General features: G+C 39.9%; 1 protein-coding gene across 1 annotated transcript in view; it reads right to left on the reverse strand.

Moving 5' to 3' along the window:
- The window catches only part of LOC100764329 (attractin-like protein 1), a 542,646-nt gene that overhangs the window by 196,616 nt on the left and 318,507 nt on the right, over window positions 1–27,523 (reverse strand). The window contains 1 exon segment of the mRNA XM_027406896.2: window positions 12,463–12,570. Coding sequence (XP_027262697.1) covers window positions 12,463–12,570 — 108 coding nt within the window.

The following is a 27,523-nucleotide window of genomic DNA, read 5'->3' on the forward strand; positions in this document are numbered from 1 at the left end:
TTTATTTAAAATCTTATGAGGGTATAAGGACTCAATTAGTCCAAGAAAAATATCAGCTTAGGGTGATAGAGAATTGGCATTGGTAGAAAAGAAATTACAAGAGGCATGTGCGGATCTCTTGGATTCAGAGATTGATTCTATTCTGATCATTTTACCTTCTACAGATTCTCATACCAGAATTCTTATGCAGAGAGAAAATACTATCTTAGAATGGATATTTTTTTCACCACACACACAGAGGAAAAAAATTAAAGACTTACGCAGGAAAGGTTTCTGAAAGGAAAATTAGGACTTCATCAATTAGTAGGAATAGATCTAGCAGAAATTGTGGTACCTTTTACTACTGCTGAAATTCTCTCATTATGGGCAAAAAAATAAACATCAACAATGAGCTTGCAGTAATTTTGTGGGGAGAGATTAGCAACAAATACCCACAAAGCAATACACATCAGTTTATACCAAGAACTAATTGGATCCTTCCTCATACTGTACAGTGACACTAATTTTTGGAGTCCCTACAATCTATGCTGACACAAATAAACCAGGAAAGTCAGGTTATAAGTCAGCAAATTTAAATAAAGTGGCTCAAAGCCCATATGATTCTGTTCAAAAGCCAGAACTATATTCTATTCTCATGGTATTAGTAGATTTTCCAGAACCTTTATATATAGTTACTAACTCTCAATATGCAGAAAGATTTGTTTTATATATTGAAACTGCTGAGCTTACTATACACAGAGCTGCCAAGACTTGACCGATGCCTTAATTTTCTTAGGGTCCCCTAGAGATACCACTTCCTCCCTGAGATAACCAGAAGCTGTTTAGAGAACATGATGCCCACATTCTCAAGAGGTGGGGTAGGTACTTTTGGTCACTCAGTGGGTTATGGATGTTTGTCATCATTTACGGGGGTTGGTTACAGTTGTCATTGGTCATGGTCAGGAAAAAAGCTGAACAATGGAAATAAGATTCAGGGATCTCATTCTGAAAAGAAAAAGGGGAGACTTAGAGATGATAGGATAAAAGTGTAGATTACTGAATCTACTTGCAAACTAAAACAGCCACTACTAATCTTAAATATATTACATTGGTATGGATTTCTGTATACTGATACAAATTTAAGGTTATTTTTGTTAACATATATATATATATATATATATATATATATATATATATATGTTATATATGCTTCTATTCTTGTTTAAGGTACTTTTGTATATTGATACAAATTTAAGGTTATTTTTTAGAACATCCTGTACATACATTTCTACTTGTTTAAGGTACTGTACCTATGAAGCTCATTTAACAGTATAATGCAAATTTCTAGTCCTTAAAAGTTACTATTACAAAGTATTTAGGATAATAAAGACAAGTTAGTGGTCTCCTAGCACAATCAACCCTGTAGTCATGCTAGGTATGTTTTCAATGTCAAAAAGGTGTATTTTAGAAACCTACAGGATACAGTGTTTAAGATGCTTAATAACATAAGGTTTTATGCGACCGTGAGACATTTCTACTCCTGGCAGCACCAATCGACTTCATAGAAAATGCTGGGCATTCCAAGAAACTCCACATGGAGTTTTCTTTGTTTAAGGCAAAAGTCAGCCATGACAATAAACTGCCCATTACCTCAACTGCTGACAGTGTGCTGTCCAAATTGGACAAGTAGGACATGAAGAAACTAAACTAAACTTTGCCAAGACAGGATAGGACAGTCCTTCAAAATTCCTGCTTCACAGAAAAGTCTGTCAGATATTCTAGGCCTCCTGGCCAAATATATATATATATATATATAATGTTTTTCGAGACAGGATTTCTCTGTATCTCTAGAGCCTGTCCTGGAACTCACTCTGTAGACCAGGCTGGCCTTGAACTCACAGAGATCGGCCTGACTCTGCCTCCTGAGTGCTGGGATTAAAGGTGTGCACCACCACTGCCCAGCAGTTTATGTCCATATGTTAAACATACCTTGCAGACACAGGAATGAGTATAAGAAGGCTTACGAGAAGCTAAACTTACTGTTCCACACTGTAGGAGGATGGAATGTGTTCTCTGTTATCAGAGAGTGAGTGGGGGGTGCTGGGAATTCAGTCTGGTTTACCCAAGCACTGTTACTCTGCTCTAATACTTCCCAATAAGATGCACTGTATATTTAACCCATATTTTAAATCATTTTACTCACATGTACTTTGCTTTATTATTCCATCTACACATGTTTATGGGGTATATGGTGATTTGAATGACAATGGACCCAAAGTTCATACATTTGACTACTTCATTCCCAGTTGGTAGAACTGTTTGGGAAGGATTAGGAGGTGTGTTCTTCTTGGAGGAGGTGTGTCACTAGAGTGGGCTTTGAGGTTTTTAAAAGCCCATGTCAGGCAGTTTCTTTCTCTCTGCCTCCAGCTCTCAGCTACTGCTCCAGAACCATGCCTGCCTGTCTGTTGTCATGATCTCTGACGTGATGGACATGGCCTTTAACCCTATGAAACTGTGAACCCCAATGAATTTTCTTCCACAAATTGCTTTGGCATTGTTTTATTACGGCAATAGAAAAGTAGCTAGGACAGTTTATATGTATATAGTGTGCAATAACCAAGTCAGGGTAATTAAGGTTTTCATTTTCTTTCAAAATTATATTCTACCTTGTGTGAGCGAATATGCATATGTATATGTGTATATGTGACTGTATGTGTGTGTGTGTGTGTGTGTGTGTGTGTGTGTGTGTGTGTGTGTATGTGTGTATGTATGTATGTATGTGTGTGCATGTCCACACAAGTGGAGGCCAGAGGACAACTAGAGAGAGTCACTTCTCCCTTCCTACCAAATGGATCTTAAGGACCAAACTCATGCTGTTGGCCTTCATGGCAGGGATCTTTGGCCACTCTGCCTGCCCTGCTTTCATCTTGTAAGCACTGCTGTATGTTGAGTCTTCGAGGACTTCTCCTTGTTATTAATAAAATACACGCTGTGTTACATGAACGATTGTACACACTCTGCTTCTGTCACAGGTGCTTTGGTCCCTGTCAATCCAAGCTCCCTGTCTTCCAATTCTTCCATTTCTAATTCTTCCGGTAGTCTACGCTTTAAATAACATTTACAGTTTCACATAAAAAAAAAAAACAAAACACATTGGCTTTTTTTTGTCTCTTGCTTATTTCATCCATTTAACAAAATGCATCTGAGTTCCATTCAATTTGATACCAATAGCAGACTATCATGTTTATGGCTGAGTTCTATCTCATATCCACACCTCATCTCATCACTCAACTGTTGACATGTACCAAGGCTGATCCCGTGTGTTGGCATTATTAAACAATACTACAATAAACATGGGGGCTTCAATGCATATGAAATACAGGTGTTCCTGTGGGTATAGGGCTGTAAGGAACACACTGGGATCTAAAGAAGACCTATTTTTTATGTTTTAACAAACTCTTAGAAATGGTATTAATTTGAATTACATTAAATTCTGATCAATAGCATTTAAAAGTTCTCTTTATATTCTCAGTAACATTTGTTATCTTTAGTCTTTTTGGTAAAAGTCATCTAACTGGGGGGAGATCACGTCTCATTAATTTTAATTTTCACTTTGCTAACAACCAATGAATTTGAGTGTTTTTTTTTTTTTTCATAAAATTGTTGACAACCTGAATTTCTTGTTTCAGGGACCCTCCAGTCACACCATTAGTTCATTTTCTTTAGACTGGATTTGAAGGACTTCGTTGTTCAGCGTTTCATATATTCTGAATATTGACTCTGTGTCAGGCACATAATCTGAGCTTTCCCCCACGGAAGGCCAGTCTCCTCACCCTGTGCTTGATTATAGCCATTCAGCAGCTCTTAGCTTGACACAGCACCACTGTCTCTTGCTCCTGTCAGCTCTGCCTTCGAGGGTTATCCAAACCATCCCTGATCATACTGATGCTCTGTTTCCATGTGTCAGTGTTGTGGTTTTGGGTCTTGCATGGTGGGGGATGTCCTTCTGTGTATATGTCTCTCTCATTGGTTAATGAATAAAACACTGTTGGCCAATAGGGAAGCAAGATAGGTGGGACCGGTGAGAAGGAGGATTCTGGGAAATGTAGTAGAGAGGAGTCGCCATGTGATCCCGGGAAGAGGGGACCTGTAAGGCCGGCGTCCTCGGTAAGATAACTCCTTATAAAAATATATGGATTAGTAGTTATTTGTGATAATTAAGACTGAGCCAGCAAATAAGAAATCCTAGTCATTGGCCAGCAGCATTGTAACTAACATAAAAGTCTGTGTAGGGGCCCTGAAGTGGTGGCAGAACCCAGGCGGCTGGCGGAAAGACTTATCATTACACTTGCATTTGAGCCTTTGATCCATTTTGAGTTGCTTCTGGAGAGGGTTAGTGATATGGGCAAAATTTAATTCGGTTGCAGGTAAATATCCAGTTTTGAAGAACCATTTATTGGACACAATTGTTCTGTTTACAACATGTGGTGATTTTAAAATCAAGATTCAGCAGAATATAGATGTGTGGATTACCTCTCATTTCTCAACTACTGTACTGGGTTATGTAGGACTGGACAATAAAACCATGCTGTCTTCATTACTATGACCCTACTTAAAGTTAAAGTATTGTGATGCCTCTGGCTTTGAGTTTTGCTCAAAATTCAATTATCGGTTTGAGTATCCTTAGTACTTCCACATATGCCTTCAAATATTTGTTTTATTTCCTTTAAAAAGGTACAATTGAAATTTTGATGGGACTTCATTGAATCTGTGAATCATTTTGTATAATATAAACAAATTTAGCAATATCAATTTTTCTACTCTATGAACACAGTAGGTATTTCTAATTTTTTTGCCTCCTTTATTTTCATTTGTGTTTTATAATTTTTACTGTAGAGGTCTTTTGTTTCCTTGGTTAAATGTATTCCTGGATATCTTTTGTAGTTATTATGAATGCAATTTCTGTTCTTATTTTTCATCAAATTAAGTGCTGGTATATAGAGAACAGCTGGATATTTATTTTCTATTCTGTAACTTTACTGATTTAGCTATCATTTCTAATTGTCTTATGGGGTTCTTTATTGTAATAAGACTGGTCTAATGCTTTCAGTCAGATTGGCACGGTATATGACTCAATCTTGAAAAACACTATTTTAAACACAAATCAAGTATTTTACTTTTCTCTCTGACCTAGGAAGACCAAAGGCAGGTTTCTTCTTGTGGTGTTTATAAGCCTATTTATATGATTTAGACTGCTCTGTGTGCATGCCCACTATATACCCAAGCACTAATTGTCGAAAATACATCCTAAAGGCCCTCAGAATGTGGGTCAGTCCCTGTGGGTGAAAGGTAACAGAGCACCACAAATACACTAGAAACCACCAGATTCTGTCTCCTAATGTCAATGTCTTGTTGGGAACACTGTGGTAACATCCTGAGCACTGGACATATGTGAAGTCAATTTTAATAAGAGAAAAAGAGCTCAGACTTTTTCTTTCATTTTTTTCTTCTTACCTTTATATTTTCCTTGTTAAAGTTGTATGTAAAAATTATGGAAAGGCTTACATCAATATGTATAAGGAATAATCCAAATATACCACCTCATAAATTAGCTAACATACCTTTCAAGGTTGGTCCTCAAAGTCACTCAAGTGTTTCCTAGTTTGCCAGTGTTATAGTAAGAAAAGTGAGAGTATTTGGCTTAAAGTAATTATAATTAAACATAAAAAGAAAGCATAACATCATAGGGAAATCTTCCATGATATGTAAGGTTCCATAAAAGGCAACCTAACTGCCATCTATTGGTGCGCCCCCCCACCACACTTATCAACACAGATTTACAGAGCAGATCAATGAGCAATCACACTCAGAGAGCAACTACTTTGGCTCAGAGTCTGGCCACATCTCACCACTCGCAGCACCACTACTCTGTCCTTGCCACGGCCAGTGCTGGCCTGAGTTCCTGCAGACATCTAAAGAATCCAGCTGCTTCCACCTCACTCTGACAAGCAGAATCGAGCTGTTTTCCACCCCAGCATCTAACAGCCCAACCCATCCTCACCCGCGGCTTCCGTGGCCTCCAAGGGAGCACCATTCATTTGGTGACTGCTACTCATGAGTACAGGGTCCGATTCCATCACCTCGGCAGGCACCAGACTGTGACACAGACTTTTGTTCTGGCTCCTAGTTTCCCCAGCGGAGTTGAGCTCTAGCTGCCCATGGTGCCATTATCAGCTGCCCTCCATTTCCCTTTGCTTGCCTCCTGACCAGATTATTCTTCAGTCTGAACCCAGAAAATGGCCCAAGTCTCAAGTGTCTGCTGCACGGGGAACTTTACGGAGGCTGTCCTCTCCGAGGCTCTCCATTCACAAGACGAAGAGGTTGGCTAAAGCCTCCAGCACACCTCATTCTTCTCAGCGCCCATACCAGCTTTCTCTTTACTGGAAGCATCAGCATCTTGAAATCATCTACAGGACACACGGTCATCTCCCAACACGGGATTCCCACGAGTGCTTGCTGCATAGGCTTACGAGGCAGGGTGCCTCTGGGAGTCTACTCTTTAACTTTGATATTCCACACTGTCGGGCCGTAAAGATGCCCCCTGCTTCATCTTGACCTAAGGCCAGAGAGTTCAAAACTGTCCTTAGTAAGTCAGAAGACCTGAAAGTCAAAGGCGTGGCTCCAGTAGGATGTTTCATCTTGGCCTTGGGTGTCTTACATAAATAACAACAGACTGGGTCTGAGGTGTGGCTACACTTGACCCTCAAGGTCAGATAATGAGAAATTAAGTCCAAATTGTGGTTACCAAATGCTTGGAGAATTAAGGAATAAAGTCTGTTTATTCCATATAAATAACACCCTGTTCCCGTTTTTGGTTGGGGTATATAAGAACAGTGAAGAATCAACTTGAGGCATTCAGTATTCACTGGATTGCCCAGCTGATGCTATCCCGTGTCTCTTCTGTCTTGTCTTAGTATCTTTACCTGCCCTTTCTCAATCCACACTCTCCCTCTCAGGTATGAACCTGGCAACTCGGCTGGATCCAACAGCACGCCAGTAACCTCACACAGTTAGCATCATCCATCTGTTCTGATGGCAGCTCTGTCCACACCACGCCTTCCCTACCCTGTAGAGCGTTCCCCTTTGATATTGTTTTGACACCCCTCACCACATTCAAAGCTTATTTCCTCCTGGAGTATGTGCCCCTTAGGGACAGTTCCTTTACTGTATCCCCTGACACTCCTCCAGTGCTCAGACAGTGCCTGGCACAGAAGAAACATTCCACAAAATCTACTGTAAAAATGTCTCCTGTTCTTAAGAACAACAAAGGAAGAAATTAGCACTGAACTGCTCAGACACACTGGGATGTTTGTTTTTCACAGTGAGAAGTAAACAACCAATGTAAGCTCTAAGATATTCACTGAATGGCAATTTTTCCAAATTGAATTTATTTAAAAAAATTCTAAGGTGTCATTTAACTGACATCACTGGACATTTCCAGTCATAGAAATATTTTTCCATTCATTTATTTAGCTCATAAATAAAGTCATGCACAATTATGATACACAATATAGTATGTTCACAATGGCATGGCTAAATTAAGCCAATTAACATGTTATATCACACATATTCATCATTTTTGTTATACTTTAAGTATACTTAAAGTATACTATCTCACAACTTTTAAAATATAGCATATTGTTATCAACCATATTTATCATGCTCTCAGTAGACCTCAAGACTTCACAGAGTCCATGCCTCTTGTCCAACTGCAGTTTTATATCCTTAAACCAATCGTTTCCCCATTGTTAAAAGACACACAATTTTTATAAGATCAGGAGCCACAGTTACTTGACAACAAGAGGAAGAAAAGCAACAAATATATGCCATATATCAAACAATGACCACAAAATGATCCTTTATCTGTGAGATCAGTAACAGACTGTGTTGACAGGTAAATTCATATTCTAGATATATCCATTAGATAGAATGGTAGACATTAACTTTCCTGGTAGTATAAAACATGATTCAAATTTACTAATACTTGATTTACAGTAATTATGTATGGAATATATTTTGTCTTTTAATCAAAAGGGGTTTGAACTATTAAAGTCTATTAAAGATTCAGCATTTAAATAACTTACAAAATATGTGAGCTCATGTATAGCTGTGCACAGTTTTACCCCAGCTGTGGTGAAGGTGAACAACTGTGCACAGTTAACCTCAGCTGTGGTGAACAGCAGTGCAGTTACCCCAGCTGTGGTGAACAGCAGTGCACAGTTACCCCAGCTATGGTGAACAGCAGTGCACAGTTACCCCAGCTGTGGTGAACAGCAGGTATATAAAAGACAATTATCTCTTCCTCTACCTTACATTTTTACCTGCCCATACCAATGTGAATCTCAAGAGTGCACCTAAAAGTCAATTTAATTAATACAAACCCATTGTTTAACTAACCACATTATGAATAGTCAATATTTCTTTAATAACACCAATAGCCCACTGACCTGTGGCACTGTGTTGGTTTTTAACACTGAATTGTAAGAAAAACCTATCTTAGTAACTTTAAGCACTTTGGTTTTCAGATTTATCTAAAATCTTTAATGTGATTTCACAATGGACCCAGGTTTCACAGTTGCCCTGTAAGCAAATCAATAAACCACATTGTGTTATTACATGTATTTAAAAAGAGGGATTTGAAACAGCTGTCAGTATTCTGCAATAACAAATAAATAAATAAAAACAGCTAAAAAGTTTCTAATTAGTGGCAATTATTACAAAGTGCAGAGCAAACAGGAAATGAAATATAATCTTAAAAACCCCATTTCTACCTCTAATTTTCTGAAGGACGCTGAAGGAAGAAATTAGCACCAAGCTGCCCAGACAAGATGCAAGTCGGATGTTTACCTTTACAGGAAGAGCAAACAACTAGTGTAAGCTCTAAAAATATCTACTAAACTGCAGTGTTTCTCAGCAGAAAAGGAAACCTGATCCTAAAGTCCACATGGAATTTCAAGGGACAAGAGCCAAGGTGTTTGTAAAGAGCAGAGTTGCAGGAATTTCTTTTTCTGACTCCAAACACACTGCAGAGCTACAATAATCCAGACACCCTGGCTGCCACAGAAACAGACAGATGGACATTAGGAAAATGGCCTGGGGAAGAAACTCTCCATTTAAGATCAATGATTTTCAAATGGGGAAACTATACATTCCAACACAGAAAGGGTCTTTCCAACAGTTTGTACAACTTCACTGCCCAGTGATTCCAAACTTGGATTTAGCAAATGTAAACTCTGTGTTTTACATAACATTTATGACAGTGCCATCAAGACTAATCCCAAAACAGTCTATCAGTTGAGGAACTCTATAAACAAATGCAGGGGAGCTGGGCACGGTGGTGCACACCTGTTCTCTAGACAGCCGGGAAGCTCAGGCAGGAGGGCTGAATAACCAGCCAGGACTGCACACAATACAGGATAACTTGTAACAAAACAGAACTACTAACTAACAGTCTGCAGCAGAGATGGATGCCCAAACGGTAATGCTTATGAAAGATGGGAATCAGAAAACATGTATCTTATGATTCCATTTATACAAACTGTCTCAAATAGGAAAAAAAAAAACATTTTAAAACAGGAGTGGATTAGAAGTTGCCTAGAGCAAGAGAAGATGGGGGGGGCGGGATGTGAGTGAGTGCAAATGGGAATATGATACATTAATCTGGGAAGTGATTATGCAATTCCATGTTTGTACTAAAAACAATAGACGTGGGTGGGCTGCACAGTATATGAATTATAGCTCTACAGGAAATATACTATACTTCTATAATTAGAACTCAATCCCAGGTAAAATGGACTTGCTAAATGGGAGCTAGCATGTAATTAATTTTCCCCTTGATATCTTGTAGCTAAATTTCTGAGGAGAAGTGGTATCGGAAGCATAAGGGCATTCAGGTTATTTAGAGAAGTGAGCTACAATAACACAAGAAAGAAAAACAAGAATCCCAATGTTGGTATAACCTGCATGGTGCAGAGTGCACTTTGCCAGCATTCCTGTCCCCAACTTTAAACACGGAGACCACATAGGTGGAAGAGGGAGGAAAACTGATGAATCTCAGAGACACGGTCAGGTCAGGAATTCCCCCAAAGTCTCCGAGAACACAAAGAAAGCAGGCAAGTGAGTGGGCCCCTCAGGGGAAGAAATGAAAGCCTGGACAGGACCAAGGCATTAGTGCCAGTGCTCTGAGATGCCCTGATCCATCACCCACTGCTGTCTGTGGGCAGGAAAGCTGCAGAAGCAGTCTCCCAGGCCAGGTCTGCAGAGTGACAACACGACCCTAGGCCAAGCATGGCTCAGGCTCTCTCAGAGCCATGCACACAGGCTCCTGTCCTAAGGGTTTACTTCTGCCCATCACAACCGCAATTACATCAAATCATGTAACTAGGACAGAAATACAAGCAGAGTAAACGTGTTCGCTGTTATCTAAGCATGCTGTAATAAAGATGCTCATTTGTGATATCTGAATCAAAACTTCCGGGTACTTCTAATATTTGTAAGCAGAAATAGAGTCACACACAGGCTATTGTATTAATTTTGCCTGAGAAGAGCTAAAGAGAAAGATGTATTATGAGTCTTAGAAATGCAAGGGTGGGAACATTGATAAGTACAAGGTACTATGAAAAACAGGAAAAGGAAAGATGCAATATCAGAAGTGAAGAAATGAATCACAAAGAGAATGGTTTCTCCTTCCCCCCATACCCCTCCGGGTTGCTAAAGCGAGCCTTGTGGGACAGAGGTGTTTTTTCAGTAGAAACTTCTAAGAAAACGTGGTCTTTGAGCGGGCTGGAGAACAGAAAGCTAACAGCCTATTGCACAAGGACTAGGAGTGAAACAAGGATACAGAGAAATTGCAAATACAGGGATGTTGGAGGGCCTACCAGGAAAATCTCGGCTAAGAACATAAACTAGGAGTATAAATAAATGAAATGAAGGTAGACATTTTTAAATTCAACAAAATAAAATTTAAAGTTAAGAAATATCAAAACATAGAAGAAAGAAATATTTGGGAGGAGAACTATATGCTATATGCTCAACACGGTGCCTCTGGTACAAGGTCAGGGAGCCACTGACAGACAGCTGTGAGGCAGTCACAGGAGCTGCCATTCGCGCCTCCCCAGGCGTCTCCCCGAGCCTTCCTTCCTCATGGCCTGCGTACACAGTCACTTCATTTAGGTCTCCCATGACATGAACATGTGACACCAGAGAGAACAGAGACTTAGATTTAAACGGTCTAGGTTTTTCTGCTTGTTTTTAATGTTTCTTAGAATCACATTATTTGAAACAGGAGATTAAAAACTAAGTGTTTGGTACACATTTAATGTATACATTCTGCCTTCTAATTTCTCTCCAAACAATGGGAGATATATTTTCTTTTTCTAATGCTCTAATCTTCCATGGACCTAGAGCAGGAGAGAATTAAATATATAGAAGCAACACACTGAAGTCTCTCTCTCTCTCTCTCTCTCTCTCTCTCTCTCTCTCTCTCACACACACACACACACACACACACACACATTTTAGTTCATCCAAAAACTAATGTTTTCTATTTTATTCATGAGTTGTACTATGGGTTTACTTTTTAACAATATTAAAACTTTGTCCCTACAGACAAAATCAAATATATTGTACCCATGTTTTAGGATGAGTCTATTTTTGAATTTCTTCCTTTTCTTGGGAAAAAAATCTGATGATAACATAATTAGTCAAATAGTGGCATTTCTAAAAGATAGAATAAAAGCTGTCAACTCTGAGTTCCTTTTCTTCCACCTTACACATTGCATACACGATGCATAAGCTAGGGAGCACACAATTAGACTAGAATGCCCCAGGTAGCTTGGGATGGCCATTCCCCACAGTTTACTTCAGAGTCCAACACCACACTCAAATCACACAACACTTTTTCTTTCATTGCTCTCTATTTCTGCACCTGCAATAGAGCTGTGTGATAATCGTCATGCCCCACAAATAAAAAGACCCAGGATATTTTACACTCAACTTTAAAAGCTAAACTATGTAATTAAAATGCAGCTCATCTCCACACACCTTTCATAGTAAAATTTTGCTAATAAAGATGGATGTGAATTGTTCATTCGGGGCCACAGGGTACTCAGAGGACTAAGTCTGGCACGCAGCTTCTTCCTTTCTAACTAACCCTTAAATTCCTTCAGCTCCTATCTGTCAGGCAAAGGCTGCCAGGTGAGCAGTCTGTCACTCTTGCCTAGGCTAATAGACTCTCCAGTGGCTTTTGTTACAGCTCATGCCATACCATTAAAACTGTGTGCCTTGAAAATACCATAACATATGTGGCTGAGTCTTGTCAACTCCAGATAATCAGACTCTGGGTGGCTTCACAAGCAGATGCAGATTAGAGAGGCAATATAAATATGCAAATCACACTGGTCCCCTCAGCACCACTGTTCCTACCTCTAATGGCCCTCGTAGAAAGTCTGTCTGCTCCGCTCCTACTTCCAGTTCTACATCAACAGAAGCAAAGGGACGGCTGGCCATCTGCTGTCGCTCTCGAAGCAGTTGCTAGAGGGGTTAAAAATGATCTATTTTAAAACAGGCTTAAGAGCACATTAAACGCAACAATATCTCTTTTCATTTCTGAACAAATGGCATTGAAAGTTTGGCAATCGTTCCATATACATACACATCTAGAGAGCTAAAGACAAAATTACCTTCTCCCCAGGCCCTGGTTGGACTTCACAGAGGTATGAAATGTAGAGTGCTACAAGTAACCTTCTCTTGACCTCCATCCACAGGCCTAACTAAATGTACTCAAAAGCCCTTGGGAAAGCTCAGGTGATAGGTGCTACTTAAATAAAAAGTGCTATCACGATGACAGGCATGGACAGGCTCCCACTCAAAACAACCCATGCATTTGTCTTAGCAGAAAGGAAAGTATTACGGGAAATGTTTAAAGGATGAAAACGAAAGGTTGTCAAAATACATTAAAGGAGACCAAGGACATATACCCACTAAGACTAAGCTTTGTAAGTCCTTAAGGTCCAGCCCTCTGCTGTGGAACAGCAGGAGCTGTGACGGGCTGTGTTCGAATCTTTACCCAGAGCCTGTGCCCATTATTTGAGGTGCAGATGATTTTGAAGGAAGTCTGTGCCAGGGCATCTGTAGCACTGGGTGTTTCGAGTATGCTGGGTTTGCCTAGCTGAAGTCCCAGCCAACTACCCAGCTAATTTATATTTCTGCCTTTCATTGTAATTATAATATTCATTAAGTCATGATAAGAAAAAAAATTGATGACCAGCAGTAGATACCACAGATCTTGTCCCTCTCATCCTATATAGCTAATAAAATTATTATTAAATATTAAAGAGGAAGGGCAATGCAATTAAACTCTCTTTCAAATGAGGAGAAAATCGTATCAGTGAGGAAGGCAGAATCCTTGGACACAATGAATGGCTTCATTATTTATGGAGATCTTCCAGATTCTCAGGCATTAGGTGAAAACAGTAACTACCAGTCTTTGAATGTCAATGGCTGAGGCCTGGATGCACCATTCAGAACATTGCTGTGCAGATGAGGAAGGAACACAGCAAGGGAAGGCAATTTGTTACCCAGCGCTTGTGCGCTAACACATACGACACAGGGCTTAAACAGAATTTAAGGCTTAGCTTTCCCGTCATTAAAGAGAGCATCTACCAGATGATATTATATGGAAAGAATAAACCGTTAATGAGTAGGAGCTTAGCTTGTTAACTTACACTTTATTTAAGTAGTGGATTCATAATAAATATAAAGTGTAAAGGTACACAAATTAGAACTACTCACTTTCATAAAATTTCACCATTGTGCCATTACATATGGCTGTTAACAAATAGAACTTGGCTTGTGCTTCTCTCCACAGGAGTGGCTAAACACATCTGTTCAGAAGGCATTCAGGGTCATCTTTTCAAGCAAGCCTTAGTAAGGGCAGAAGGCAGTGTGTCCTTGGGTCTCCTTGGTAGAATGTCACAGATGCCACCTTGCACACATAACCCAACAACATAGCTGTGCAATCCACTCCTCTAACCACCCTACACAAGAAGCTTCAAGGAAACATAGATTCAAGTTTACATCTGAACAGAACCGTTTAGTATCTATAATTAATAGTGTTCTCCATTTATCTGTCTCTCCTTGGCTTATAAATGATATCTCCTATGACAGGGATTTTTAACAATGAAAGCTCTGTTGCCTCACCTGTCCTTTGCTGAAATCTTAAACAAAGGGTTTGCAAAATACAATTAATAAACATTCATTGCCACAAATTGTGATGTCACAGATAAGAACCCCAAAGCCAAGCATACCAGAATAAAGTGTATTGCAGTGACACCGATACTCAACATGGAAAACTCCTGACACCGATACTTGTTCGATTTTGAAAATTTTATTTGTACAATGCAAAGCATATTTTAAGACTCAGAATTGTCCTCTGAGCTTCGAGTTTAGCTGATTTTAAAGAACCGAATGGATTTATTCTGGGCCACGGAGTGGGGCTGCTGATCTTGTTAAGGGACTCAGCAAGGTTCTGGCTATGAACATTGGGAGAGAAAACGGCTTTCTCATGACACACTCTGCTTCGGGATGATGTTCTAGAGGAATAAAGTGGAAGGCACTGCAATTATCTTTCCCACTAATTCCTGGTTCTCAACTTTGTCCTCAAAAATTGTCCCTGCCAGTAAGTAACTGGATGCTTTACTTTCTCAGGCTTGTTAGGACAAAGGATATGCCCAAACTGTGCTGACAACCTCAGTCTAAGTAACCCAGCCTCTGACATCGGGAGGCCTTGAAGATGATGCTGCTCTCTTCATTCTCAGCTGTTTGATGCCAACAGTAGGATTTCGGCCTCACCAATCCTCCATTTTTCTCATCTGTGGAGCGTGAGTAATGGGCCCTAAGCTTGTCCCTAAAGGGCCTGTTCTCTCTCAAGCCCAGCTTCTCTACTCACTCTCTGTTGGACCGTGACCAGATAGCCTAGGCTTTCAAACAACTTATTCTTTCTCTGTTATTTGGTGAGAATGACTAGTATCTTCCTCCTGAGAGCTTAGGACAGAATGGGATGCCTGTAGAGCGTTCAGCACAGAGTCTGCAGGCACGAGGGCGCAGTATTACTGTGCTGAACTTGAAGACTAATTTCATATTTGAAGATGGCACACTAATTGCCGCAACCCATTTTCCTCAGCACGGGTGACACATTTGGCTCTTTTAATCTGCCTTTTACCAAATGTTGCATTATGAGGCAGTTGGAAATGTCATTATTGAACTAGACTTGGAACGGTTCTCTGCCATTTGTGACTAAGAATGATAAAACCCAACCAGAAAACCAAGTGAAAATAGAAAATACTTTCTTAAGACATTCTGAAAGTTATTTTTCACGATTCTGGTTTTGTGTGGCAGTTTAGTGTTTGTATATCTGTAAGAATACACACAGCAGATGTATCTGGTTTATACGTGATCTGCTATTGCCAATTATTCAGCAGAACAATAAAAATCCACAGAACAAACTGATAACATCACAGTAGATGATCATGTTGCCACAAATGTTGCTGGTAAGAACATTTAAAAATTTAAGAGACATTCTTTGGGTCATTGATTTGTCCAACATAGTTCTCCTAGTATTGAGTATCTGCTACAAAATACACCAGGAACTAAAAGTTAATTTTGAAGACCTAAATCTGACAATTTTTATGCATATATATATATATATATATATATATCAGATGTATACATCTTTATATGGATAAAGATGATTCTACTTAATGCTCCTACTTGAAATTCCTACCTCTTTCTGTTATGTTTAGGTCTCCAGATACCCTTCTCATCACATCCAAAACTCCTATTATACTCCAAGTTTGAAATTAGTAAGTACTTCTCATTTCCTCTCCTTATATGTTTAATTTGAGAAAGGGTTTTACACTGTAGCCAGGCTGGCCTGAATTTCATCATGTAGCCCAAGCTAAGCTCAAACTCAGGGATTACAGAGGTGGTCAGCCACACCTGGCACAAGCTCCTATGAACCACTTATTATATTAGTGCAGCACTAATTTTTAAATATCTCCTTACTTTCATTAGGATCCCCTTAAAGGCAAAAAATCTACTTTAAGCTAATTCTCAGCACCCCCAAACACTCAGCTGAAATTCAATTTCATTTGTGAAATCAACAATGAATTTGAAAATAATTTTTAAAAAATCTAAATTTACTTAATAGGAATGTGGGTGAGGACACTTTACAATAAAGTGATGTAAATATGATTAACCATTCAAAGTTATGACACAGCCTTTAGTATCATCGTATATTAGATACAGTAGCATCTTTTCAGATGAGTTCTGAAGGCTGAGTTTCAAATTCACACCAGGGTTCATATTGTTCCTCATCTACTTTTCCCCAGCACTACAAACACAATTGGAGAAAATTCATAAAGTCATCACAATGTATACATATTTCTGAGAGTTTTTGAAAAGATAAGGGAGTTATCAAAGAGATTATATATTGGTCTGGACTTTGCAAATTTCTGATGGAATTTAGTGCAAATGTACTTAACATGGAGAAAACAGCATAAGTAACCTGGTGATTCCGTCCTCCCAGAGTTACCATGAAAAAGGCAGTGAGGGCTGTCGTCCAGTTTCACCCAACTGGGAACAAGGATCTCTACCACTTTGTAGTTCTAAGTCTGTGAGGCACAAGGCTCAGACTCCATCTTGGCCATGGGTCCTTCTATGTTTGCTCTTCCCGTCTGAAGCTGTTTTTTCAGACTCTGATGTTAGTACCCAGGGGGTGGTCATAACGGACAAGCTCATTCCAGTTGTCTGGATTACTCTTCTCTGTGCTTCTACACTCTTCAAACTATGTAATGTAACTATTCTAGATATATGTTTTTGAAAAGAAAAATGTCAAGTGGCTTCCTAATGGACTTTAGTAAAACTATATACTTTCACTAAAGTCAAAAAATTTACTCAATCTTGATTGAAAAAAAAATACTGTCCTCAGTTGGCAATAGCCAGTCTATAGATTTTCCAAATGGGTTCTTCAGGGTTATATTTAAACACCACATACCATGGATTGTGAGCTTGCTACCAGAAGAGAGACAAGAATGAAGGACATTTCTACATCTACTATAAAAACATAAATACAATGATAACAACGCATCAGCATACACACTCAAACATACAGATATATTATGGGTCATGTCAAAGGTGTGAAGGTAGAGTTTTGAATAACTGTATCAGTGAAGCAGACCTCAGCCCAAAGTAAACACCTGTAACTCAAGCTTCAAATTCAAGAGGGCACAGGGCTTTCCCGGGAAAGGGGAACAATAGATTTCACAGGTGGACTGGGGGTGGGTGGACACAAGAATGGGAGCATCAGGTAGGGTGGGGGAAACAGGGTTGAGGGAGGGAATGCAGGGAGAGGCAGTGGGAATTGAGGGGCAATTCATCGTAGTGGAAACATCCTAAGAATACACGAAGACAATCCTGATAAGGTAATAAGGGATGTGGAGTCCCAACTGGCCATCTCTTGTCACCAAATAAGATTTCCAGTACAGGGACTGGGTTGTATTCCATTGAGTTGTTGGTCAATGGGGTCCCATCAAAGTCCCCAAACAACCAGACTGCTGCTAAGACAATAGGTTGCTTTCCACAAACTGACAGCAGGGCCCCACTGTCCAGGACAACACCCACACAACTCCTCACTGAACGTGAGAAGTGGAGCTGGTGCCTACAGGGAGCCTTCACCCCTATATTTCAGTGTCTCTGGTGTGGGACGGTACTGTGCAGGTTACCAAAAGACAAATGTAAATGCCAACCCAGCCACAAAACATTTGACCCATCTACAAGATACGCTCAGACAATGGTGGTACGGAACCTGTAGACGTAGCCAACTAATGTCTGACGTGACAGTGACTGACATAAGGCCCACTCCACAAGATGGAATCAATACTCATCATGTCTTGAGTGATCAGAAACTACAGACTAGATAGCCCAGAGACCTAGGATAAAACCAAACACTGCTGGCCTAAAAAAAAATTACCAATAAAATGACTCCTAATGATATTATGCTATACCCATAGATCAGATCCGTGTCTCATTCGGTCATCATCACAGAAGCTTCCTCGGTCAGCAGATGGGAACAGATGCAGAGACCCACAGCCAGACACTACATGGAGAGTGACTCTAAATGGGATGTCCCCATCAAATTCCTCCCCTCAGAGATTTCCTCAGGGAATCCCACTGGAGAGGAGTATAAGAGCCAGAAGGGGTGGAGGACACCAGGAGAACAAGGCCCTCTCATATGAACTCAGAGACTAAAGCAGAAAGTACAGGGCCTACACGGCTCTCCACCATGTCCTCTGCATATATATTATAGCTTTCAGTTTAGTGTTTTTATGGGACTCTGATTATTGTACCTGCTCTTGGGGCTCTTTTCATTCTGTTGAGTTGTCTTGTCCAGCCTCAATGTGATGTTTTTTTTTTATCTTATTATATTTTATTTTTAATGTTTGGCTGTTATCTCTTAGAAGCCTGTGCTTTTCTAATGAGAGACAGAAAGGGAGTGGAACTGTATGGGTGGGGAGGACCTAGGAGGAGTAGAGGGAAGAGAAACTGGAACCAGGGTATGTAGGGGAAGCTATACTGCACAAGAAAATAATCTATTTTCAATAACAGGAAAAAGTGAAAAAATTAAGAGCCAAAATAAATATGTTAGTCAGTGAGAGTTTTTGTTGTCATTTGTATAGATCTGATCACACATTTGCTATTACCAAAACTGCTGTTTTAGCTTCTTCTCTGTTGCTGTGATGAAAGCGTTCTGCGTCACGTTGCATCCTTAGTCTGAAGAATTGGAGGGATGGAAGCTTGTGCTCAACAACACCCCCTTCTTCTTTTCATTCAGTCTAGGTTCCAGCCCAGGAAAGAAAGATACCCACTTCCAGGTACATCTTAGAAATTCCTTCACAGGCATTGCCATGGCCATGGCCAACTAAGAGACTCCTAAGAGACTCCAGTTCTAGGTGACTCCAGATCCTGCCAAACTGGCACCTGAAATTAACCAGTGTCCCTATAAACTATCATATATACTACAGGAATTGCATAAAGTTGTTGGTACCTCTTATTCTATTTTGAAGTAGATTAGGAACAAATAGGCTTTGAAAGCATCAGGAGTTTTACCATCTCTCTAACGCATTGTGGCAGAACCAATTTCTACTCCCCCTTTACTGTGTGCGTGAATTTCATTCATAAAGAAAGTCAAAGTGTGAACCCTTCATCAAAGTAAACAATTTTCATTTTCATTAATAGTGAGGCTAGCCGGGCATTGGTGGCGCACGCCTTTAATCCCAGCACTCGGGAAGCAGAGGCAGGCGGATCTCTGTGAGTTTGAGACCAGCCTGGTCTACAAGAGCAAGTGCCAGGACAGTCTCCAAAGCCACAGAGAAACCCTGCCTCAAAAAAAAAATAGTGAGGCTAATTTCCCATGTAATAGTTTGATGGTGTTCCTGTGTAGGCTTATTTTTATTCTATGCTTGGCAGCATTATTTATTTTCTTCATCAAGAAGAAAACTGCTCATCATGTCCTAGCAACAAGACATCTACATATATTAACAAAAAGAAGATGATCCTCAACTCTTGCTTCTTTCTCAAGAAATCTCACTAAGGAATGGAAGCAGAAGGCATTCTTGCTTGCATGGCATTGTAAAGGGTGATCAAGAATAAACTCCAATCATAGCAGAATTCGGTTCCTTCCTCTTCTGAACTGTAAGTCTCTCCTTAGATGGTGAATGCATTCACACTTGGCTTATTTGATGATGGAAAAAGTTTCACTATAATTACTCACTAGTTAAACATATCTTACATGATCTATATGCACTAGCTGTTGCTCTCGGCATCAATGTGGGAGGTGATTGAGTCTATCCATCAACTGTTTCCACACTACCAAAGAACAGGATAAGTTGTTCTGCAGCACCTGTCTGAAGGCGGAGGCAGGATGACTTCTCCTTCTGAAGGGATCACTTATGTTCTCCAAAGTTGAAAGCGAGAAAGCTTCCAGAAGAGGCTTAGCAAACAAAAACCTAACTGCATGTGAACACACTGCAGTCTTGTGGTCACCTCTCCTTCACATTCCCTCACCCCCCACACCCCCACACCCCCACATGCCTGCATCCCTGCCACTTCTCTCACTCTCAGAGCTGCACACTGGCCCCAGTCCTCATGCATGCTAAGCCACCCATAGAAACTTTCTGAAGGTTACTTCATGCAATCTCAAAATTAAAATGCAGATTTAAAGTCATGCCTTTGTTGACATAGATGGGATCACCGACAGAATCTGCCAAAGATGACTGTATTTGAGGATAAAAGAAATCACACTGAGAAAGATGGCAAAGAGTCAATATTGCTTCATGAAAGTCTGCACAACTGGAGAACAGTGGGAAGTACAAGAAAAATAATTAAAGACAGCTTTTTGGATCAGTCCTATTTTTTGTAAAGTAAAAACTATACAATGTATACTGCCTATTTTAAAAATTATTGGTACTTAAACATCATATTTGATGCCATGGACAAGTTATGCCTATTCAACTCACCTTATGAAAACAAAATATAGAAAAAATGTGATAGAAAACATAGAATTGCTGGGCAAAGAGAAAGAGGCAAGCAATGTTCCAGAGAGAGTGAAAACAAGTCTGATTTAAAAGGAAAGACATGGCACCTATCAAGTCGTGGACACAGTGGGCAAGCACCCCCAAAGCACAGAGTTTAAAGTTGAAAAGTTTACTTCAATCACAAAAAGTTAAACTTCTCACTCCTACCATGTGACTTCAGTGTCATGGCTGCCATCTCAACTCAAGCCTGTCAGAGCCGTCGAAGTATTGTGCATAAATTGCACCATGGCTCAGCCATTGATTTCCATAAATAGCCATACTGCCCAATACAGTGATACTGCAGCCAGGAAATATATAGGAGCAAATGAAGTACTGGGCTAATATAGCAAAAGAAATCATAAAAGGACATCTCCAGAATTATCAGCCACTGCGGAGTTGGCCAGGCAATCCTGAGATTTAGATGAAGACCTGGGAAGTCTTCACAAGCTGGGGGTTGAGGAATGTCCTGCTCAGGGGGTCATGAGAGATTGGTCAACACGAAAAGGAATCACAGAGATGACTTTAAATCATCAGGAACAGGAGATAAACAAACAATATTCAGTATTTCCTAAAAAATGTTATCTTTGTATTACTCAGAAAGTGCAATCCTATGGAGTAGGAAGTAGAGTGAAATACGTCTACATAAGAAATATGTCTACAACGCACAAATAAGGTAGCACAATGTATCACTAAGAAAACATTAGCAGCAGTTAATCTCAAAAACAATGAGTTTCCCTCTCTCAATAAGTAGCAAAAGGTCAGTTTTGTATGCAGCTTTCTTTAATACAAAAGGCCAGGTGGTTGTAATTTATCTGAGCAAATCAAAATGAGCAAAGGGACGAGCACTGAAAAGGTCATTTAAAAGCTACATCCTCAGAGCGGATGTGTAATGCGTAGGACTCCTCAAAGAGCAAAAAATGAGAACCTGGATAATGTGACTTTTGAAACCTGAACTTGAGAGGAAAACAAAAAAATTACAGGTAGAGCATTCTCAGGGCTTAGTGCCAGATATAGCACTTCCTATGTGAGCATCTACACTGTGGGGAAATCCAGGAGGTGTACCACATGACCCAGAGTGCAGGACTCAGCAGGAGTCCACAGTAGAAGCCACCAGTGACTCCTGCCCTCCAAGACACCTGTGACTGGACACTTCTGAGGATGAGGCTCCCACTCTCCCTCCAGGGAGTCTGTGGTAAATGCTGTGGTCAACTATAATAGTTCTTCAGGAGCTGCTTAGATCTCTGCAGACACAGAAATGATTCAAATACAGGCAATTACCTCTTAATCAACACTCTATAGTTTTTTTAAAAGGAAATATGAGTATTTTGTTATTAGTTAATGGAGTTATTTTCAATTCAATATTAAAAAAATGGTTCCTTCTTTGGTAAACTATTTCTTTGTTAAGTCATCTGCCAATTATAATATAATATGTCTTGGGAAACACCCAGGATGTTCACTGAGTTATTGTAGTGATAAATGGATGTAAAGTTTTACCTTTAATATTTTGTGAAGGGAACCATGACTTAATTTTTCAAAGCAACTAATTTTGGTTGTTTCTATTTTAAATGTGAAGGATGGCTTGATGGAGAACAGATGAGTCCAATCAGTGTAAATGGCTTCTTTAAAATATTTGGAATATATGAGAGGCTGTGATCCTACTAGACTCACTGCAATAATTCATTTTTAAAATTAAAAGGGACCATAGCAGTTTTGTCACCCAGCATTCACGTTACAGAATGGTCAGAAGTACTGTCTTCTCTGATCAATGATCATCAGGCATGAAAAGACCTACTGGTAAGGACCCAAAATTACTACTTCATAGCAAGTTTTATGATACACACTGTTGGGTTCATACAATGGACAATAAATATACACATTTCCCGTTGGGATCTTTTTGAACCACTGAAATTAAGAAAGACACTACTAAGGTAATTTACTAAAATTTCTTGAAGCACATATTAAGCATTTGAACATTTTCTCACACCTTCAACTCAAACAGATGGAATATTGTAAGACTTTTCATTGGTTATTTATGCAACAGAGATCTGTGCAATACTCTGAGTTCTGGGAAGAGAGCCAGGCATAGGTCTTGCCCGTAAGGGGCTTACTCAATTTCATGAGGAGGGCAAATGTATTTCTAGTGTACTATCTCTCGGTGTTGCTCTCGGACGTCTCTCTTAAAATGTAAGATGAACACAATGTTGTAAGGTGTCTGACTGATTTACAAGGTGACAGAACTGTTTCTCCTAATCTAGACTAACCTGTATTCTTTTCCAAGATGAGGTGGCAAGGTAGATGTTACTTTGCTTTTACAATTCTTCTTCTGTTGCTGGCCCTAATTAGCAGCCCCAGGCCTTTCTTAGACAAACTATGAAGACATGTATTCCCCAGTTAGCACTGGTGTGAGGTGTGATATTCGTATACTAAATTCAGAACTTCCTATTGAGATGTAAATTTTTTAACTTTAAAATTGTAGTTGCTATCCTAATTTTCCTCTGAGTATGGAATTCTCTGTTAGCTGTTGGCCTCTCTGGCCCTTTGTATTGACCTTCTATTCCATTCCATCAGGTAGGCAGAGAACCATCATGGCTGTGAACTGCCAAACTTACTGGTGATGCAAAGCCAATTCTAAAAGTCCGTTGACACAGGCCTCCTCTTCATATTCCAGGGTACCTTCCTATGGTGATGCACACAGAGAGAGTGGATAAGGTATATGGATTTAAAAACACAGACTGTGAGTCTACTCTGGGAGACAGGAGCAGTCTTGGGTAATAACGCTCCTAACATAGGAAACTAGGTACATTTTCCTTCTATTTTTAAATCCTGTGAAGTCAGCCTTTACTCCCAGACACACTGCACACACAGTCTGAAGAGTCCAGGCTCAAGCATGGTTTAAGGAGTGGCTCTAGTTCATCTTGGTCAGTCGCTCAACAACTAACAGCTAGATGGCTTTCTTGATTCAATCTCACAGTTCAAAAATTATCTATAGAGCTTTGTAGCTTCTCTCTTTGAATCTTCACTGCTTCACCTATTAGCCGGTGTGTTTTTCTGAATTACATAATGTATGGTATTTTTTAATCACCGAGCATACACAATCATGTAACAATTAACCTATAATTTCTTCTACTCTTATACAACATATTTCTCTTCTACCAATTTGCCACGAAAATTCCACATTTTTACAACTAAGACATTTAATTCTTGGTTGAAAAAAATTTAAATGGATCAAATAAAACAAATGAACAATTTATTACCCTATTAGAGCCCCTTCTCTGAAACTGCACACCTACTAAAAACCAAAAATGAGCAACTGAACTATTGAGATCCCTGCCTAGAATCCTGAACAAGCTGAAAAGGAGAAAGTACAATAATAGGGCTAATGTCTTCATTAGTGATGCCATTTACTGTGTCTACATTTACACATTGGTTACATTATTTCCCTTCCTTGGGGTAAGAGCAGGGAAGTTGCCAAGAACCTAACAACAATGAAAATCACGTGACTTCACTCAAGACTAAAGCTTTCGGGGGAGTGACCTTTTATGTAGAGTCTAGAAATTATCAAGGACAGCATTTTCTGCTATTAAACTATAAGGAAGTCAGCAACCATTTATACACTATAAAACCTCAATTAGCTTTAGAAGGTGTTTAAATTAGGCTTAGGTAGTGATACTGTTTCCTATACCTAAAATATCATTCTTCCCTGATGATTCCATTTAAAATTTGTCACTTTCACAAACACAGACGGAACACACTCAAATATATTCCCATTACCTCTCTCCCATCTTGCTTTTCTCTGTTGCATTACCTACTGAAAGGCATGTAACGTATTTTGCTTACTATCTGTTTAGAATCTGTCTTCCTAATAGCAGTAGAGCTATGTTCATTTACAGCAAAAGTCAGCATCTAAAAAGTACCCGACATGGCAGATTTTCAATGGGTAATTGTTGAATTCAATAATTCACTTAAGACCAAAACAAACCTTAGAAATACGTAGTTTGAACCCAGACTGATTATGACTCTACCAGGTAGACTGCAATAGCCTATAAATTTCTAATAATACAATGTTTCATTGGCAATCAAGTGATTACGAAAACACAGTGTTGACAACCACAATAAAGACAGAAGTGCCTGCTATGAGTCACAACTTCATCTGGGTGCTATTCACTATGGGCCCTTGACTTTTCAGTATTGGGCAAACTGACACTAAACATTGTTGGTTATGTGTACAGTCTGGGAGGATGAAGGAATGTGAATAATGTGTCTGGATGGATATTATCACAAACATCTAAACTGTATAAGACAGCAGCAGTGATTCTCCAGGAAGTATGTATGGGTAACACCACAGTTCCCCACTTGCTCCCAATCTCAAGCCATGAGCTTTAGATACTTTGTACAAGGAGACAGGTACGCTGTCATGGCTGACACAAAGCTTTTCAGTCTACCCTTCTTCCCTTGCCTTCTGGTACACTACCTGGCCTCAGGAAGAACTAGTTTCTGGAAACATAATTATGTTTGTTATAACTCCATTAGGGGACATCGATTGTTATGGGACTGGCCTGGTCATTAAATTTGATAGCCAAGGGGCCAATGATGCAAACATTTTTTTCTGTATTATTAGTGATTTGTATGATTTAAAACTAATGCCACAAAGGACACAGTCATCAAGACAAAATGGTAGCCCTCAGACTGGGAAAAGATATTCACCAACTCCACATCTGGCAGAGGGTTCATCTCCAAAATATACAAAGAACTCTAGAAGCTAGCTAGTCTCCAAAACACCAGACAAACCAATTAAAAAATGGGGTGCAGAACTAAATATGCAATTCTCAATAGAGGAATCTAAAATGGCTGAAAGACACATAAGAAAGTGTTCAACATCCTTAGCCATCAGGGAAATGCAAATCAAAACAACTCTGAGATACCATCTTACTCCTGTCAGAATGGCTAAAATCAAAAACACCAATGACAGTTTGTGCTGGAGAGGATGTGGAGAAAGAGGAACACTCCTCCACTGTTGGTGGGAGTGCAAACCTGTACAACCACTTTGGAAATCAGTATTGTGACTCCTCAAGAAAATGGGAATCAGCCTACCACAAGATCCAGCAATTCCACTCCTATGCATATACCCAAAAGAAGCACATTCATACAACAAGGACATCTGTTCAACGATGTTCATTGCAGCATTATTTGTAATAGCCAGAAACTGGAAGCAGCCTAGATGCCCATCAACCAAAGAAAGGATAGAGAAAATGTGGTACATTTACACAATGGAGTACTACTCATCGGGGGAAAACAAACAAACAAACAAACAAACAAACAAACAAAAAAACAATGGAATCTTGAAATTTGCAGAAAAATGGATGGAACTAGAAGAATCCACTCTGAGTGAGGTAACCCAATCACAAAAAGACAAACATGGTATGTACTCACTCATATATGGATTTTAGACATAGAGTAAAGGATTACCAGCCTACAATCCACACTGCCAGAGAAACTAGTAAACAAGGAGGACCCTAAGAGAGACATACATGGTCCCCTATAGGAGGGGAAAGGGTCAAGATCCCCTGAGCAAATTGAGAGCACGGGAAGAGGGGGGGGAGGGAGCTAGGAGAATGAGAAGGGGAGAAGAGGAGGGATGCAGAGGACATGAGGGAGCAGAAAGGTTAAGTCAAGGGAAGAGTAGAAGATAACAAGATTGGAGATACCATAATAGAGGGAGACATTTTAGGTTTACAGAGAAATCAGGCACTAGGGAAATGTCTGGAGAGCTACAAAGATGACACCAGCTAACAATCTAAGCAACAGAGGAGAGGCCACCTTAAATGCCCTCTCCTGATAATGAGATTGATGACTGACTTATATGCCACCCGATAGCCCTCATCCAGCAGCTGGTAGAAGTAGAAGCAGACACCCACAACTAATCACTGAACTGAACTGGAATCCAGATGCAGAGAAGGACGAGTGATGAGCAAAGGGGTGCAGACCAGGCTGGTGAAACCCACAGAAACAGCTGACCTGAACATCGGGGAACTCTTGCTCCCCAGACTGATACCTGGGATACCAGCATGGGAGTGATCCAGACCCCAGGAATATGGATTTCATTGAGGAAACCTCGGAAATCTACAGGACCTCCCTAGCATATGTGTGGACTTTGGGAGCCCATTCCACATAGAGGGATACTCCCTGAGCCAAGACACACAGGGGTGGGCCTAGGCCCTATCCCAAAGGATACGATAGACTCTGATGACACCCTATGGAAGGCCTCACGATCCAGGGGGAGCAGAAAGGATATGTGATAGGTAGGGTTTTACTTGAGGAAGGGAGGGAGAAGGGAACTGGGATTGTCATGTAAAACAATCTTGTTTCTAATTCAAATAAAAAATCTGAAAAAATTAAAACTAATGCCATGAAAAGATTTGGTAGTGAAGTAACATAACTGCGTTGAGCCTTTAGGAATTTTGTCATGTCTGGTGACTAAGAACACTTCTGGTTAAGGCTAAAGGACACTGAAAAAATACTGAAGAGTTGTTTAGGGGGTTTGTTTGAGGAGTTTTTAGTTTGCAAAGGTAAAGGAATTGTATTTTTGGATGTATACTATGACTCGCAGACAGTTCTGATTTTTAAACCCGGAAGATGGTCAGGTGGGGAGACATTACTGCACTATGGACATCTTTCTGTTTGTGAGACTTTTTTGAGGTGTTTTTCTGCATTTTGAATCAAAGCTACATAACGTGACCATATAAGCAGATGTAACATTTATTTTTCATATGACTGGTTGTGATACATTTCAGGAAATTCACCTACCATGAGGCCAAGGATAACAGGAAAGTACTCCCCAAAACTGTTCCCTGGCC

This window comes from Cricetulus griseus, chromosome 3 (genome assembly GCF_003668045.3).
Source record: "Cricetulus griseus strain 17A/GY chromosome 3, alternate assembly CriGri-PICRH-1.0, whole genome shotgun sequence".
Taxonomy (NCBI): domain Eukaryota; kingdom Metazoa; phylum Chordata; class Mammalia; order Rodentia; family Cricetidae; genus Cricetulus; species Cricetulus griseus.